Here is an 18,615-nt window from a genome sequence, read left to right on the forward strand (position 1 = left end):
CTTTACTGCGAGTCCTGATATCTGATCTTCTGCTTGATTGACCCTACTTCTAAGGTTCTCTTTTGAGTTTCCTAGTTGAGCCATTGGTTTTTTTAGTTCCATCTTAATTCGGCCTTGAGTCCTCTTCAGTATTTTTCTCTCCCAGGTGAATTTCATTCTCAAGTCTTGATTGTCTTTGTCATTTCCATTAGCCTTATGTTTGTGCTTTCTTGGGCATCACTCCTGGTGTTTATTCTCTTTAGCTTTTTCTCCTTAATTTCATTGAGCTGTTTCTTTGTGTCTTCTATAAACTTCATGATCTCTAGGTATTTCTCATGGGCAAACACCTGTATAGGACTTAACAGAGAACATTCTGGCTTGATCTTTCAGGTTCTTGGTATTCTTGGGATGAGATCTGGCATGTGGACTTTTGTTCTGATTTTATTATGGACAGAGCAGGTTGGGGCTCTAGGTTGAAAATGGGTGGAATGAAGTTAGGTCTGGAGAGAAGGGATTAGGCTGGAATATAGAATGTGTTTTCTTTTCCAAACATGGAGGCTATTGGTAGATTTAGCTTTGTGGAAAGTTAAGGCCTGGCAGAGTCCTGTGGTTGGAGAGACAGGTAAGGAAGACCCTGACCCAAGTCTAGAGTCCCTTTGCAGTGCAAGCAGGGAAGGTCAGACTAGGCTGCCACACTGGTTGTCGGACCCAGGCTAGGTTTGGACAGTTGTAGAAAAGGAATAGATGGGAGGTCAGGGCAGCTCACCTGGTTAGAACCTGGGAGAAGGATTTGGGAAGTCTGGGTACCAAGTTTGGAAGCTGCTCAGAAAGGTTCCGTGGGTGGGTGTAGATTGGGGCTGGTTTTGGTGTAAGTCCAAAACTTGGCTGTGGTTCTAGCCTAGGATGTGGGACCTAGGCTATCCTTGGAGGTGATGTGAGGGGTCTGGTTGGAAGCTATGCAGAAGGGATCTATGGGTGGTTGTAGCACAAGCCCGGGCTGCATCACAAGTGGGACCCAATGGAGGCCAAGAGTTTATCTGTTGTACAGGTGGGGGTGGTCAGACTGGGCTGGCACTGGTATGGCAGATTGGGAAGAAGGGGTGGATTGGGAGCTCTGGGGTACTCACCAGGTTAACCCACAGAGAAGAACATGACATGTTCCGTACCAACTGGGGTAGCTGAGGCATCCTGGGAGGGTTCTGGTGGGAGCTTGGCTCCAGGGCAGGCAGAGAGTGGCCAGTGTGAGCAGCTTTTGAAAAAGTAACTTCATTGAAGGTCACATTTATTGACTTAACTTTTGTTGTTATTTGGTATGATAGAGTTTACAAGTGTTCATAAGTGTTCAAAATTAAAATTTTCTGGCTGTAATCAACCAGAAAAATAAAGGTAATTGCATTTTCTTGAATATTATTTCAAATTTCAGTTTTTTTTTCCTTTTCAGATAAAGACCCTGTGTTTTGAGGTTCGCTTGTAAGGGCTTTCTTCTTCCTGCTGGGGGTCATGGTTCTCCTGAGGAAGTTATACTCTTAGTCACTCATGGATTCTCATTGGCTAAAATTCCAGGTATGGTGAGTAGAATTCATCTTTATCTTCCTGAATTATATCTGGGAAACAAAAAAAAGTCTGAATAAGTTTAACACCTACCATACCTGTTAGATATCCCAACTCTCCCTCATCATTACCACAGCCAATGGTTGTTTGCTTAGAGGAAATCTAACTGATCTCAGCACTGGAAGATCACCTTTCTTTCTCCCTATCCCTTGCTGTTAAGATTATAAAACCAAAATCTATATAAGAAAAGTAATAAAAGGTTTGTTCAGTTATTTTTCTAAAGATAATTTTATGTAGATGCTAAAAGAGAGCATCATTTCCCACTATAAATGGCTGTGAGCCACCATATGGTTGCTGGGAATTGAACTCAGGAGAACAGCCATCCAGCCATCTTAACCGCTGAGGCATCTCTCCAGCCCCTATTTTTTTTTGAGACAGGTTTTCTCTGTATTGTTTTTGGAGCCTGTCCTGGAACTAGCTCTGCAGACCAGGCTGGCCTTGAACTCAGAGATCTGCCTGCCTCCCAAGTGCTGGTATTAAAGGTATGCACCACCAATGCCCGGCTCCAGCCCCTATTTTTTTAAGAATAAGTTTATTTATTTTACATTGGACTGCAGTTTCCTCTCTGTCCTCCCAGTTCCCCCTCCTCCATTTCTGTTCAGAAAAGGGCAGGCCTCTCCCATGGATATTAACAAAGTATGGCATATCAAGTTGCAGTAAGACTAAAGACTGGGCAAGGCAATGCAGTAAGAGAAATAGGGTTCCAACAGGACTCTCACAAGAACACCAACCTACACAACCATAACATATGCAGAGGTCAGTCCCATGCAGGCTCCCTGGTCATTGGTTCAGTCTCTGTGAGCCCCTATGAGCCCAGGTTTGTTGATTCTGTGTTTTCTTGTGGTATTCTTGACCCCTCTGGCTCCTACAATCCTTACTTCAGGATTCTATTTCTATTGTTTCTATTAGTTGCTGGATAAAGTGTCTCTGATGACAAGTGGACTAGGCACCAATATGGTCACAGGAAATGGTCAGGCTATGTATTTGCTATCGGTAGGGGTCTAAGCTGGGGTTTTCTTTTTAGATTCCTGGGAGATGCCCTTGCAACAGTCTTTTACCTGACCCCAAAATGATACTCTCTCCCTTTGCCCTGCCCAACCTGATGGCTCATGTTCCCATCCCCACCCACCCTCAATCTACTCATGAAATTTCTTCTATTTCCCCAGGAGATCTGGGCATCCCCTCATGAACTTTGACAAAGAAGCCAAGATTATACAACGGGGAAAAACCATCTTCAATAAATGGTGTTGCTTTAACTAGATGTCTTGTATGTGGACAAATGCAAATAGATCTGTATCTGTCACCCTGCACCAAACTCAAGTCCAAGTGGAGTAAAGACCTCAACATAAAACCAAATACACTGAATACACGGAATTTGATATGGGAAATAATCTCGAATACTTGACACAAGGGACAACTTCCGAACAGAACACTAGTAGCATAGTTGCTAAGATTGACAATTAATAAATGGGATCTCATGAAATTGAAAAGTTTTTGTAAGACAAAGGACACCATCAATAGGACAAAACAGCAGCCTACAGAATGGGAGAAGATCTTCACCAACTCCACATCCGATAGACAGCTTACTTCCAAAATATTTAAAGAACCTAATGGAACTAGATTTCAACAATCCAATTAAAAAATGGGGTACAGGCGCTGGAAAATGGCTCTTCCAGAGGATCTTGCTTGGTTCAATTACTAGCACCCATATGGTGTTCATAACCATCTGTAACTCCAATTCTAGGAGACCTAAACCTTTGCACATAAAATAAATGTAAAAAATGGGGTATAGACCTAAGTAGAGAATTCTCAAAAGAAGAACCTCCAAGGTGATGTTCAACACCCTTAACTATCAGGGAAATGCAAATCAAAATGACTGAGATTTCATTTTACAGCTGTCAGAATGGCCTAAAATCAAAATCACAAGTGACAGCCCATTCTGGCGAGAACGTGGAGCAAAGGGAACACTCCTCCATTGTTGATGGGAGTGCAAACAGTCACTTCGGCAGTTTCTCAGAAAACCCAGCTATACTGCTCTTGGGCATATACCCAAAGGATGCTCAATTGTACCACAAGGACACTTGCTCAACTATGTTCATAGCAATGTTATTCATAATAGCTAGAACCTGGAAACAAATGACCCTAAACCAAGGAATGGATAAACAAAACATGGTACATTTACACAGTGGAGTATTACTTAGCTCTTGAAATTTGCAGGCCAATGGTAGGAATTAGAAAAAACCATCCAGAGTGAGAAAGAAAAACATGGTACTCACTGATAAGTGGGTATTAGCTGTAAAATAGAGGTTTCATTCATTTTATAATCTGAGAAAGTTTGGGGCAAATGAGCAATGTGCATAAAGCCTATTTGAAAGTATACTTGAAAGTTGTTAAGCCAATTGAAAACCACCTGTTTACACACAAGTTTAAAATATGCTAATTAAATCACTTTTAAATGGTATTCATTAATTAAAGGAGGTCCAGAAGAACTTCTATGGAAGCATTTTTTTGTTTGTTTGTTTTCAGTTATGTCAGATAAACCTTTCTGACAAGGATGTGGGTGTAATGAATTGACAATTGGACCTAATTCCAAACTCACCATATTTTTAAGGACCTTTGAAAATGATGTTTATACAAGCCAACCTGAGCTCATCATTGCCTTAAGTAAGAAGGACACTCAGCATCAATCATTTGAACAAGCACTGAATATAAGCTGGGAGGGAGGAACTGTTGTACCAACTCCTTATAGTTTTCTAAAAGACTTGATAGTGGGCTGCCTACAGTCATTTTCTCCTTTCCCCCATGGTATATAGCCCAGGGCTTCACATGTACTAATCAAATACCTTACCATTGAGCTACACTTTTAGGGCCTGTTCTTGCTTTCCTGCCAAATATCCTTCCTGTTTTTGAAAATTATTTGATAAAAATGAAGTAATAAAGAATAAGTACCTATAGGCCTACCTCAAGACTGTGGCCTGCAAACTTCCATCTGCCCTTGCTGCCATCTCTACACAAATAGGCCTAGCTCTAGACTATGGCTTGTCTAATGCTTTGCCTGGTCTAGACCCAATCAGAAAGAGCATGTACCACCTTTATGTCACCTAGCTCTGATCATGCAGTTCCTGTACTGGCCCAATCAAAAGCAGGCCATCATTTCATTCAACCAAGATCAGATGTCTAGGTCCATTACAAAAGCAAAACTGATATGAAAAACCAAGACAACATATCTCCCATAAAACCACTCCTATATAAATGTTCGCTCATGAGAATTACTTAGATGAACCCAAGAACACAGAACTTAAAAGAACCATAAATTTTATGAAAAGGATAATAAATGCCTGAGTGCTGTCTAAGAAAATACAGACACAGGGCCGAATAAGATGGCATCTGAAAACTCAAGAGAAAGCCTTACAAGCAGAATACAGAGTATCAGGACTCCAAGTAGAGGAATTAGACCATACAACAAAGAATATGATTTATAGCACAGAAAAGGAACACAGGAGCAGCGCAAAATTATGACAAAACCAAACCTTTCAAATTATAGGCATAGGTGAGGAAAAACATCCTAGGCCAACACACAGATCAGATCTCCAAGACCACAGAAAATTTCCTAAACTAAGGAAAGACAGTAGTAAGTACACAGAACAAATAATAAACTCTTCATGGCATATTACAGTTAAAATACCAAATATACAGAACAAAGAAAGAATATTGAAAGTTGTAAGAGGAAAAAAAAAAAAAAAAGTAACATATGCCAAGCAAAACTAGCCTATCCGTTTATTCTCCTCTCTCTCTGTGAGGAATTATAACTAGTTCAATTTGCCTACGACAAACAGATCTAAAATCACTTATTGCTTACTCTTCAGTAAGCCACATATCTGCCATAGTTGAAGGAGAAACAAAGCTTTTCCGTGATCCAAACAGTATGAAAGAATTCATATCTAGCAGACCAGCCCCACACAGAATACTGCTGCAATACTTTAGACTTAAGAATAAATACACCCAAGAGACTGTAGAAAGGAAACAAATGAAGCTGTAATTACTGGAACATGAAGAAAGTATGAGTGAGAAAACAAAAGATTGAAACCAACACACACTTTTTGGTAATAATCAAATGACACAGGCTGGGTGAATGAATTATGAAACTAAATCCATCTTTCTGTTTGTAAGAAACTCATCTTTCAAGACGGTACCACATTAGAGTAAAAAGATGGAAAGCAGTACTTCAATCTACTGGGACCAGAAAATAAGCAGTATTGCTCCTCTGATACTTGACAAAATGAACTTCAAACAAAAACTAATCAGAGATGAAGAGGAACACTTCATTCTAAACAAGGGAACAGTTAACCAAGTAACAATCATGCATCAAACACAAGGACACTCAATTTCATAAAAAAAAAAAAAAAACTACTAAAGACAGAGATAAACATTAATCCATTAATAGTAGGTGATTTCAATACCCAACTTTCTCCAATAGACAGGTTAAAAAAAAAAAAAAACAGAGAAATGTCAGGTTAATTAACATCATACATCAAATGACTTAGCAGATATCTACTGACTATTCTACCCAAACACTGAAGAATATACATTCTACTCAGCAACCTACAAAAGCATATCTATGATAGGCCACCTTCTTGGATACCAAACAAAATTTAACAATTTGAGAAAGGTTGAAACCACTCCTTGTACCCTCTATCTGACCATTGTGCAGTAAAACTTTAAACTCAATAGCAAATAAACTCATGGAAATTAAACAACTCATTACTAAATGATAATGTTTCAGAGAAGAAAAGAAAAAAAAATTACTGTAGCTAGATGAAAATACAACAGAACCCCCGAGACACTTGAAAGCAGTCCTATGATGAAAATTTATAGTTGTGAGTTAATCAGAAAGAACACACATAAATGATACAAATCAAGAATTTGGAAAAAAAAAAAAAAAAAAAAAAAAAAAGAACAAACCAAACCTAAATCCTATAGATGGCAAGAAATAAAAAAAGATGACAAATTAATGAAATTGAAACAGAAAACAATACATAGAATGAGTCTAATAGCTGGTTCTCTGAGAAGATAAATAACTTCCACAGACTGTTGGCTCAGCTAGCCAAATGAAAGAAATGACAACAGAATCAGAAGAACAGGGAAACATTACGACAGACACAAAAGAAATTCAGGATGTTTTAAGGGAATACTTTAAAATCTATACTTCTGCCAGGTGGTGGCGCACACCTTTCAACCCAGCATTTGGGAAGCAAAGGCAGGTGGATTGCGGAACTCAAGGCCAGTGTGGTACACAGAGTGAGTTCCAGGACAGCCAGGGCTACACAAACTGTCTCAAAAAACTAAAAACCTGTACTCCCAAATCTAGTATTACCCTAATACTAAAGACAATACCAGGTAAAGACAACAGTAAAAAATTATAGACCAATATCCCTGATGAACATCAATTAAAAAAATCTTCAACAAAATACTTGCAAACCAAATATATATATTAAAAAGATTATCCACCATGACCAACTTGGCTTTATCCAGGAGATGCAGAGCTAGTTCGACAATACATGTCAATTAATGTAATAAATCACACTGGCCATCTCAATAGATGCAGAAAAATTGTTTTTACAGTACTGAAAGTCCTAGCTGCAGCATAAGAAAATTAAGGGGATACAAATAAGGAAAGAAGTCAAACTATCCCCATAGCAGATGATACTATACATTTGAAATGATCAACAATTTCAGCAACTGGCAGAAGACAGAATCAACTTGAACAAATCAATAGGTTTTCTATACACCACCAACAAAAACATAAATAAACACACTCCAATTCACAATAGCTTTAAAGAAAATATCCAGGAATAAACCCAAGAAACTTTAGAGGTAAAAGACCTCTACAATTGTAACTTCAAACTTTGGTAGAATTAACATTGTTAAAATTACCATTCTACTAATAGTTATTTACAGATTCAATGCAATCCCACTCAAAGCTCCCATCTCATTCTTCACAAGAATAGAAACAAACAAACAAACAAACCTACCATTAAATTCATATGGAACCACTCAAGAAAGACCCTGGATAGCTAAAACAATCTTGATCATAAAGAACAACATTGGACATATTACCATTCCAGATCTCAAGATATAATATAGAGACATGGTAATAATATGGTACTAGCACAAAACAAAACAAACAAACAAACAAAACATGTAGGCCATGGAACAAGAATCAAAGACCCAAATGTAGCTTCAGTCACTTAATATTTGACAAGATGCCAAAAAGACACTGAATAAAAAGCATCTTTAACAATTGGTGCTGGGAAAACTGTATGTCCACATGTAGAAGAATGAATTAGGCCTGAATCTATCATCTCACACAAAACTAATCCCAAATGGATCAAAGACCTCAATGTGAAACTTGAAACTGCTGGAATAAAACACAGGCAGTACCCTAAATGATACAGGTGCAGGAAAGGACTTCCTGACTAAGGACTCCATTTGCCCAGGAATCAAAACCAAAAATTGACAAGTGATTTTCCATAAAACTGAAAAGCTTTCATAGTACGGGGGAGGGGTGACAATCAAAAGTGGTATTCAATGGCTTTTTAGAGCCCATTCCCTATGTAGGGATACTCTCTCAGCCTAGATATGGGGGTATGGAGGGAGAGGAGGGAGAAGACCTTGGTTCTTCCCTAAATGATGTGACAGACTTTGATGATTCCCCCATGGGAGGCCTCCCTGAGATGGGATGGGGAGGTGGTGGGAGGATGGGAGGGAGAAGGTCCTGGGATTGGTATGTAAAAGAAGATTGTTTTTAATGTAAATAAAAATATTTTTAAAAAGTGTTATTCAGTTGTGATGCCTACTATGAACTACAACAATCACCAGCATGGCAAGTTATCCCCCAAGGGGGCAATAGTGGCACTCTTTATCTTAGAGGTAACCAGCAGCTGTCAATTAGTCTTAAAGTCCATTTAACAGGAGGAAAATAAAATCATGCCTTGTACACGAAACCTAGTCAACTACCCAGGGATAGTGAGGTCATGAATCTTAAAGAATTACTGCTACTTTTAAACCAACATAATCCCTAAATATATTCTAAATACTTCGACCCACAGATAAGTATAGCTTCTCATTCCTCACCAAAGAAACTTTTCTTAGCTGTAGACGAAGACTACCATAGAAAACCAAACTGCTCAAAATACAGTAAGCAACAGATAGACCTACAACACAGCTCCTGCACTAAGGCTCAGGGAACATCTTTTAAGAGGGCATGGGAAGACTGTAAGAGCTGGAGGGGTTGTGTCTGCTAGAAATGACAGAAGCTTCATCCATGATATGTCAATAAATATGGCTGCCTAAACAAGAACAGCACTAATAGGTATGTTAACATGGAAGGGGGAAAACGCCTTGGGGCCCTACCTCTAGACAAAGGAGAGAGAGGAGAGGGAGACAAAGAAGGAGGGGGATGGATGCGGACATTTCCTTACCTCCAATTGCCAAATAAGGAAGACCTTATTACATAGCTTATTTCTGTGTTGCTTGGCTTTTATAATAAAGAGAATTTTGAGTTAAGAAAACACTTCCCAAGAAGTTTTTCTATTTTAATATTAAATCTGTATTTAGCTGAGCACATGAAGGGGCATATGAAATGAGAAAAGGCAGGAAAAGGTGCAGTTAAAGGGACATCCTAATGGCCAGCTTGCAAGAGGCAAAGACTTGAACTGTGTTTCTGGAAGCAGGTATAAATTCAACAAAAGCAGACGTGCACATTTACCTGCTTGTCTGCACTGAGGTAACTAAGATGCTGGCCAGGAATAGGGGCAGCAGATTGAGAAGGCTCATGACAGGCTACTGCAGTCAACTGCTACTTCCTGGGAAGAAATCTGATCAGGAGGAACAAGTGGGCCAGCCTGAGAATATCCTGGGATATCTGACCCAGAACTGCTAGTCTTTGAAGGAAGACTTGCAACAAGGATGGGCACAGAGTTAAAGTGGACAAGCAGCAGCAGAGACATCTGAGACCTATGAGGTAGTTGAGTCTTTAGCAAACTGGTGTCAGCTTGAGGTTTGCACTTGGTTTTTAAAATTTTAAACTTGTGGCTGGGGGCATAATTCAGTGGGAGAACACTGGCCGATGAGCACTTATCAAAAGCTCACATAGGTAACAAAATAGAAACAATCCAACTCACCATGCTTCTTAGCAGCTGGTTCTAAATATTATGGTTAAATGTTCAAGATCTTCACATTTTAAATGCAGTTCTTTCAGCAGGATGGCTATAAACTGTGTAAATACCACATTTTTCCGAGAATGCTTCTGAATGCCCAGAATTGGTGTTAACCTGAAACCAAGAATAGTAAATGCATATGAAGAAATGAGAAGAGATGGAGGATACATCTTAAACTTGCCACAGTGAATCTCCTGAGGAAGATGTTTTTCTGAAATAACAAAATTCCTAGAGAAATGCTTTACTAAGATAGAAGCCTCAGAAGACTGAAAGACCAATCAAACCCTGTTCCATAATTAAAGATATCTATATTCCTATAACATGTTCATTAAGCCAACAAAAATTCTTAGGATAAAAGCAAAAAATGAATAAAATTTTTATTTGTAGAATGAAGGTAACGGAGGAGCTTTGAAAAATCTACACAGAATGTTTGGATTATAGTACTTGAAAAAAAGAGATGACAAACAAAAAGCAAGATTACCTTTTAGGATGAAACTAACATTTTGATTTTTAAAACATTAAATAATATGTCATAAGGCATTTAATACCAATTGCATGCTTTTTTCATTTTACACTTCTGATACATTTCTCTAAAGACTGACTATATGTAATGGAGTCAATAAGCAAGAAGCAAGACTTTTATTAGAAAACTTTTTCTTTTTTAATGTGCTATGGACTGAACTTAAAGCTTTGCACATGCAAGACAAGCTACATTATAGGCACTAAGATTTTAATAGAGTATGCAATTTTAATAGAGTATGTAAGATTACTGAGTAGACTGCTGCCTAGTATTCAACTGCTCTTCCACAAATAACCAAAGTAACAGGAATACGTATATATTGAAGTGAATGATCATGTGAGAACAGAGGAAATCAACAAGACTGAAACTTGGAGGATCCAGATAGTTGGAACAAGAGTGCAGTGAGGGCACATATAAATTCTCTTGTACCTGCTACCATAGCTCCACAGTCCAGGAAGAGAGAGTTTTTGCAGAAGTAAGGGTCAACGTGTCCCAGCAAACTAGCCATGAGATGCTATCAATTCTAGCTACTCGGAGGTTTACCATGCTCTCAGGCTAGCAACACACTTGGATGAGTAATCTAAAATATGCACAGTAGAATCACATAACCATCTCTCCCAGGTGCCTTCATGGTGCCATGTCAGGGGCCATTCTGAGAAGTGAGATGAGAATTTGGACTAATAATGGGGTTCAGAGATGCCTGCTATTCTCATGTCTGGGCTTCCACAGACATTCTGTTGCACTGTATAGGGTTTAGCTGCCTTGCCAAATTCAACTTGGCTCAGTAGGGCAACTATTATCTAAGCCTGCTGAGTACACTATACTGTTGTGATCTGCACAACTAAAGGCGCTGTCTTTAAGAAGCAGGTTATCAGGGTGCTTGCCCTGAGATATATATGGATTTGACTTCACTGTGTCAAAGCTAGGAGCTTGTCACTGTCAGGACAGGGAAAATCAATATCATTAGCCTGGCTGTCATGAGGGGGTCTTGAGCAACTCTGGTCCCAGCTGCTGCCTCATCCCCAGATACAGGGGATCAGAGAACACTGCCCAACTTCGACTATTAGCCCTGCTCTCAATCAGACACTGCCACTAAAGCCACAGGGAGCAAAACAAATAGATTTTGTCACTACTCTTCTTGGTAGTTCCCATTCCTGCTCTACCTGTGCCTCTTGTCTGTAGGGCAGTCAAGCCTCCATGAGTGCCACAGAAGATGCACTGAATCCTTTCAAGTGTCTTTCTTTTCAGGGTTTGTTGGAGATTGATGGTTTCAGACACCTCTTGCTAGTAGCAGAGTTAGCACTGAAATAATCCAGGAAACCTTTACTATTGGGTAGAGGCCATTGTGCCCAAAGTCACTAACCACAGTCAAAGAAACTACAGTGAAATGACAGTACGGTGTCCAGCTAGACACAAATCACCAATGACTGTGACCCCAAGACACATTTTTAAGAGAAAGCTTCTTAAGCACATTGTAAAAGTGGTATAGATACCTATCTACTAGATGTACAAACCCCAGTGAAGGGATACAACAAATATGAGGAAAAAATACCCCAAGGTGATATAGCTCCAAAAGAATGTTTTTAGTAACTTTTTTATTTAAAATTTTGTATTATTATTTTGTGTACATGCATATTACATGGCATGTACTGTGGCACCATGTGAAGGTTATAGGATAACTCTGGAGTTGACACTTTCTAAGGGTTTTGGAATGGAATACTTGCCAGGTTTAGGCATGAAGACCCTTTACCCACTGAGCCACCTCATTGACCCCAAAACATAGAAGTCTTTATCAAGAGACTCCAAAGAATTCAAATGGATGAAATGCTTGACAAAGAATTTAAAATAATTATTACAAAACATCTCAATTAAAAACCTATAAGGTTTGAAATACCACATAAAGAAAATTTAAAGAAAAAATAATCCAAACAAATTTTGGAAACGAAGAGCTTATTTTTTTTTCAGCGCCCACGTGGAGTTTATTGAGAGAGGGGAGAGAAAGAGGGGGTAGCTGGTGGCCAACTGAAAGCAGGAGGGAGAGGGAGAGGGAGAGGGAGGGAGGGAGGGAGGGAGGGAGAGAGAGAGAGAGAGAGAGAGAGAGAGAGAGAGAGAGAGAGAGAGAGAGAGAGGTGTGGGGCACTTGCTTTTAAAGGGGAACTTGTGCATGCATAACTGAGTCCTCTGGCCGCCAGGTAAGCACCAGGTAAAGCTGAAGCCAGGTAAAGCTGAGGTAGGGATGACGTGGCCATGAGCGTCCCGCCCATCGTTGGGGCGGGGTCAGCTGGCTGCTAGTTCCTAACATTCCCACCTCTTACTGTTATTAAAAAGGTGGGGGTTGGGCGTGGCAGGTTAGGGAACAAGGACGTTGAGTTTTAGAGACTGCTTCCAGCTGAATTGGGGGCGTAGATAGTCTTTGGGGGATCCGCGGAAGACTGGGGTGCTGCCACGTCCTGGTAGATGGTTGTTTCACCACAGTTCTGACAGTATGGGGCTCTGGCGTCTCTTTGAGAACTATTTGAAGCCGGTGTGGGGTGGTATTTCCAGCGAACGGGGGGGGGGGGGGCTGGGGGGGAGGGGGAATGAAGGTGGACTGCTGGTATCTGAAACAGGATCCCGAGTGTCTCTGGCTGGCCGCCTGCCAGCAGACGGCCAGCAGTGACCCTCAAGGAGAGCCCGCCTGGGTTTCAGCACCAATGTTGTTCTTTTGCTGCAGCTAATGCCTAAGAAACACAAACACGAGACTCAGCGCCCACGTGGAGTTTATTGAGGGGAGAGAAAGAGGGGGTAGCTGGTGGCCAACCAAAAGCAGGAGAGAGAGAGAGAATGAAGAGCTTATTAAGTAAGAAGAAAATACACTCAACACCAGTAAACTACCCCAAACCAGCTAAGAAAACCCAAGAGTTGACCATAAAAAATGGAACCTGAACTTGGGTCTTCTAAAAGATCCTCATCAAAGCTGAGTGTGTCATCCACACTTGTGATGTCAGCACTTAGGAGACAGAAAGGTAGATCTTCAATGAGCCTGATGCCAATCTGGCTTACATAATGAGTTATGGGGCACTAAGACTACAGCTTCACGGCAAGGTCCCATTTTGAAGAACCACAACCAACCAATCTTTCAAAAAAGAAGACACTGAAGAAACCCAGGACTACTAGACCAGCTTACAAAAGATGATTATAACAGAAGCACAGAAAGCTAAACCCCACTAGGAGAGAGGTACACAGGAGAAATAGGTAAGAATACTGTTTATAGTACACATAACCAAACCATGAAAATGAACTAGAGAAAGAACAAAGAATATTCAAAACAAGTAAAAGAGAACAACAGCCAAACTGAGTAAATTACTATTAAAAGATACAGAATGAGCTTGTCCTGGTAACACATACCTGTAATCCCTAGCACTCGGGAGGCTGAGTCTGGAGGACTGCTGTGCCAGAGGTGCATGGTCAAGCCTCATCTCAACAACAACAACATCCCCAACAGATACAGTTTGTCTAAATGGACTAGAAATCAAGATCTATTGGGTATGGTAATACATACCTGTAAATCAGCACTCAGGAGCCTGAGAAAAAAAGATTTTGAGTGAGGATAGTCTAGGCACTAAACAGTAAGACCCTGCCTAGGAAGGAGGGGGAACTGGCTGGTATGTAAAATAAATCGGAAAAAAAAAAAGATTTAAAGAAAACAAACACACAAACAAAAACAACAACAAAAAAACAGACAAATGAGGCCCAAGAATATGCTGCCTAGAAAAAAGTCCCTTTACCAGGAAGGACAGAGTGAAAGGCAAAGGATGGAAAGTAAATATAAAGTAACAACAGCAGCTACTTTTTTCTGACAAAAGAGACTTTCAAGAAAAATCAATAAATAGCAGGCCAATGAATTCATGAATCAACTCAACAAGGAAATTTAAAAGTAATAAATTCATATTTACCTAATGTTAGAGCACACTATTGTATGAAACAAACACTATTGGAAGAAACTGGTTCCAGTACAACAATGATGAGGTACTCATGAGGTTTTAATTAATGGATTCAACTCTGCCCCAAAAATATCAAGAACCATCAGAGCTACCCTGTATTATATAGCAAAAAAACTTAACAGAGATAAACAACAGCTGAAGAGCACAAATTCTATTCATCAGCATATGGAACTGTCTGCAGACTAGATTCCACATCAAATCCAGAATAAGCCATAAAAAAGGAAAGTAAGGAACTTGCTTTTCTGATTACACAGAATAAAACTAGAAGTCAAGAAGAGCAAACTTGCAAAGGACACTCCTGAATGAGTGGGTCACTGAGCAAATCAAAAGGGGTGCTTTTTTTTTTTTGGAGACAGGGTCTCTCGGGCTGTCCTGGAACTCAACATGTAGACCAGGCTGGTCTAGCATCCACAGCCATCTCTCAAGTGATGGGATTAAAGGTGTGTGTCATCAAACATCCAGCTCAGGAATTCAATTTTTTTTCTTGAATAAAATGTGGGATTCAGCAAAGTTAATATCAAGAAGGATGTTTATACCAACTAGTGCCCACATGACATGGGTATCTGAACACCAGCAAAATATAGTATTTGTGGGAAGAGAGAAAGATCAGGGTAGAAAAAGAGAAAATAAATGGCGTGGGGGGGCAGGAAAAAAATTATACAACAGATCATGACACAAAGTTGGTTCCTTGAAAAGACATAGCCAGTAAATCTTTACTCAGACTGGGCAAAGAAAAATAAAAGGTCAAACAAACAAACACCCCACAAACAAACAAACAAACAAAAAACCAGAGATGTAAAGGGACATATCATTAGAGGCAGTATGAAAAATGATCTGTTAAACTGGAAGGCATATTAAAAAAATGAACGTATGATCTAGAAACACTCAACTATGAGGATAATAATACTTGACTAAACCAATAGCAAGTTCTATAATAAATGTGAATTAGTAATGAGCTTCACTACTGAATATCAGTATTTTTTTTTTTTTTTTCCTTTTTGAGACAGGATTTCTCTGTGCAGCTTTGTAGACCAGGCTGGCCTCGAACTCACAGAGATCTGCCTGCCTCTGCCTCCCAAGTACTGGGATAAGGGCCTGGGCCACCACCATCCTGTGAATATTAGGAACCTTTAAAGAACAAAAACAAATGTATGGAGTTGAAAGGGAAGGGATTCTTTCTAGTTCACTGGGAGATCACCCTCATACTGTAAGGAAAATGCATGAGATAAGGTGTTTATGATAAAAATATCATAAACATGCAAGAAGTCTCAAAGTATTTAAAAAATAGGATATCAGCATCATTCACCATGATTTACTTTTATCTTACAGATTTGAAGATGATCCAGTATACTCAAATTAGTAAATAAAACATCGCATCAACAGAATGAACGATAACTATTATTTCAATAGAAAAGTAGTATTTGACGAAAGGTAATATCTCTTCATAATAAAAATAATAAATAGGTATAGAAAGAGTTACTTCAATGTAATAAAAGCTAAAAGTGGAAATTCTTTCCTCTTAAGAACAAGAATAGGACAGGAGGATGCCTATTTTGTTGATTGTATATACAATGCACTTCCACAAGTTTTAGTGAGAGCAATTAGACAAAAGAAATAAAAGGTATACACACAGAATGAAGAAAACCTAATTATACCTGTCTGCAGACAGTATGACTCTACACAGAAAGCCAGTAAATACTAAAACAAACAAAGGAATTCGTGGAAGTAGCAGGACATATGGATATGAAAATCAATAGTTTTTGGCAGGCGTGGTAGAGAACTACAAGTAAGAAAGTTGTAAATGGTAGGAAGGCAGAAGGACATGCTGATGGGGGACTCAACACAAGGCCTGTTAGTGACAGGAATGTCCATATGGGGCTGAGAGGTCCCTGTAAGAAGTCAGGGAGAAGACATATAACAGTCCTCAGGCACTAGAGCCAAGATTTTCTGCCCATTCTAACTTTGACTTAACTATGCTGTATAATTATACTCCTGGAAAGTCAGCCAAAGATGATCCCTTGAATCTCATGTGTCCCCTTATGCTTTTCCTTGGAAAATATTTCTTCCCCACTGATAGGAGGTGTCATTGTGTAAATATGTTTCTCTTATTGGTTAATGACTAAAGCACTGTTGGCCAATAGAAAAGCAAGATAGACGGGACTAGGAGACAAGGAGGACGTGGGAAGAGGTAGGAGAGTCAACATGTAGGACCAAGAGAGCAGAGGCCTGGGCCCTCTCTCTGGTAAGCCAAGACCATGTGGAGATACTTAGTTTGATAGAAATGGGTTAATATTTAAGACAGAGCTAGCCAATAAGAAACGCCAGTAACAGACCAACAGCTTTATATCTAATACAGTGTCTCTGTGTGTTATTTGGGGCTGGCATGGCTGTGGGACCAGGCTGGCAGGAAAATATACTCATAACACCCCACCCCACTTTCTAATAGAAAAGTAAATGATTACAGAACTATGTAACAGGGACCTCATAAGTGTCACTAGTTACTAAATCATTTTTGGAACAAAGGTGGGATGTAAACAAATGCATATGCTCTAACAGTTTCTGTGTGCTCAGTGGGTTACTTTTAGATAATCATTTATCTTCTCCAGAGAACAGGCATTTGAAGGCAAAAAATTTGCCTTTATAACTTTTGACAAGTTATAAAGCAGTAATATCTGACTTAAATGTGTAATTTTATATGTGAGTTGAGAGAACTATAATTTGTTGTATTTCCAAAGTAATTCATATCTAGAAGGCAAATGGACCAATATATCAAATCTGCATGTGTTACAATTCCTTCTCTCGTCACCTTGAAACAGGTGTTATTAAATAGCAGCAACTGAATCATACCTCCAATCTGCCAGGCACATTCTAAAGTTTTTAGTCATCCTTAGCAAGAGGCAGTCTGCTCTTGTGGATGAATCAGAGTCAAGACTGGAATGCTGTAGCAGATTGTTAAGTTTTGGGTTAATGATAAGGCTTAGCTGCAGTTGATGTGGGGTTTTCAGATTGGACTAGAGAAGCCGTGTGGAGGGTACTGCACTGAGGCCAAGACAAAGGACTGAGCAACACAGTACCTGTGTGCTTGTGGCTTACCAGGTTTACTGACAAAGATTTATTCCTGGAACTGTTGTGTTCCTAGTTAACAACAGTTTGTCTCCAGTCTGAGTATGCTGTGACAGTACTGTCTTTCTTCCTAGAACTCTCCTTTGGGTTTTTGGGACTCTCTGATTCTTTATTCTCTCCTGTGGATTTTTCTTTTCTTGGTAGTTCATTAATAAGCTCAAGTGTCATCCTGGTCCTTTTCTCTAATACTACATCCTATGGATCTGACTACACATCATTAAAACCTCTTGGGCTGCCCAGGAGAGGAAAATGCATCATGTTAAAATCTGAACCCCTGATTTTCTTTCATCACATCATCTGGTACCAGAAAACTCAGTCTTCGTTTTTGAAGGGGTGGAGGGTTGAAGTCATTGATCTCAGGGCTCTGTACACACCAACTACAGCCATGTTTTCTGCTAGGCTTGCAGTGCTGGGGATTGAATCCAGGGCCCTGTGCAGGCTAGATAGACACCCTACCACTGAGCCACCCTTCTATCCCTCTTCAGCCATTCTGAATGTCTTAGGTCTAATTAGATGCCATCCTGCAGACCGTTTCCTAAATCCGCCCCATCCACTCCCTCTTCACTGTCTCAGCTCACTTAAGGCAAGTGTCCCTTGCTGGGGCTATGGCTACATCCTTATCTCCATGTCAGTCCACTTCTATACCTGTTGTCACAATCCTCTCACAGATCTGACCACACAACTCCCTTTAACAATAACTTGTGAGAAAATTTTAACTTCTTTGGACCTCCTTTTTTTTTATTTTTTGTAACCACATGAATGTATATATCAAATTATGTGAAAAAATGTGTGTCTAAGCCACCAAGGCCAGAGAAAAACATCACATTTTCTCATCCATCTTCCCATTCCCCACAGGCTTGTTCCCTTAATTTGGTGGTAGCACACACCTTTAACCCTAGCACTTGGGAGGCAGAGGCAGGAGCATATTTTGAGTTTGATGCCAGCGTGGTCTACAAAGTGAGTTTCAGGACAGTTAGGGATACATAGAGAAACCCTGTCTCTAAAAACCAGGGGGAGGGGGGAAGGCATTTCAGAATTGAATTGCTGTTCCCCCATATTGCCACTTCTCAATATACTAGAATAGGCCCACAAACTGGGACCCATGGACTGAATTCAACTTCCTACTTATTTTTGTAAATGAAGTTTTACTAGCCTATAGATTTATAGCAAATGGTTATTT

The 18,615-nt window shown here is 39.8% G+C and overlaps 1 protein-coding gene across 1 annotated transcript in view; it reads right to left on the reverse strand.

The window, feature by feature from the left end:
* Positions 1–1,244: 1,244 nt before the first annotated feature.
* The window catches only part of Rpap2 (RNA polymerase II associated protein 2), a 71,475-nt gene continuing 54,104 nt past the window's right edge, over positions 1,245–18,615 (reverse strand). Inside the window, exons 12-13 of the mRNA XM_051198387.1 lie at positions 9,774–9,923; positions 1,245–1,583 (exon numbers count right to left, since the gene is read on the reverse strand). Coding sequence (XP_051054344.1) covers positions 9,782–9,923 — 142 coding nt within the window. The 3' untranslated portion in view covers positions 1,245–1,583; positions 9,774–9,781. The remainder of the gene's footprint in view (positions 1,584–9,773; positions 9,924–18,615) is intronic.

Source organism: Phodopus roborovskii, unplaced genomic scaffold (genome assembly GCF_943737965.1).
Source record: "Phodopus roborovskii unplaced genomic scaffold, PHOROB, whole genome shotgun sequence".
Classification (NCBI taxonomy): Eukaryota; Metazoa; Chordata; class Mammalia; order Rodentia; family Cricetidae; genus Phodopus; species Phodopus roborovskii.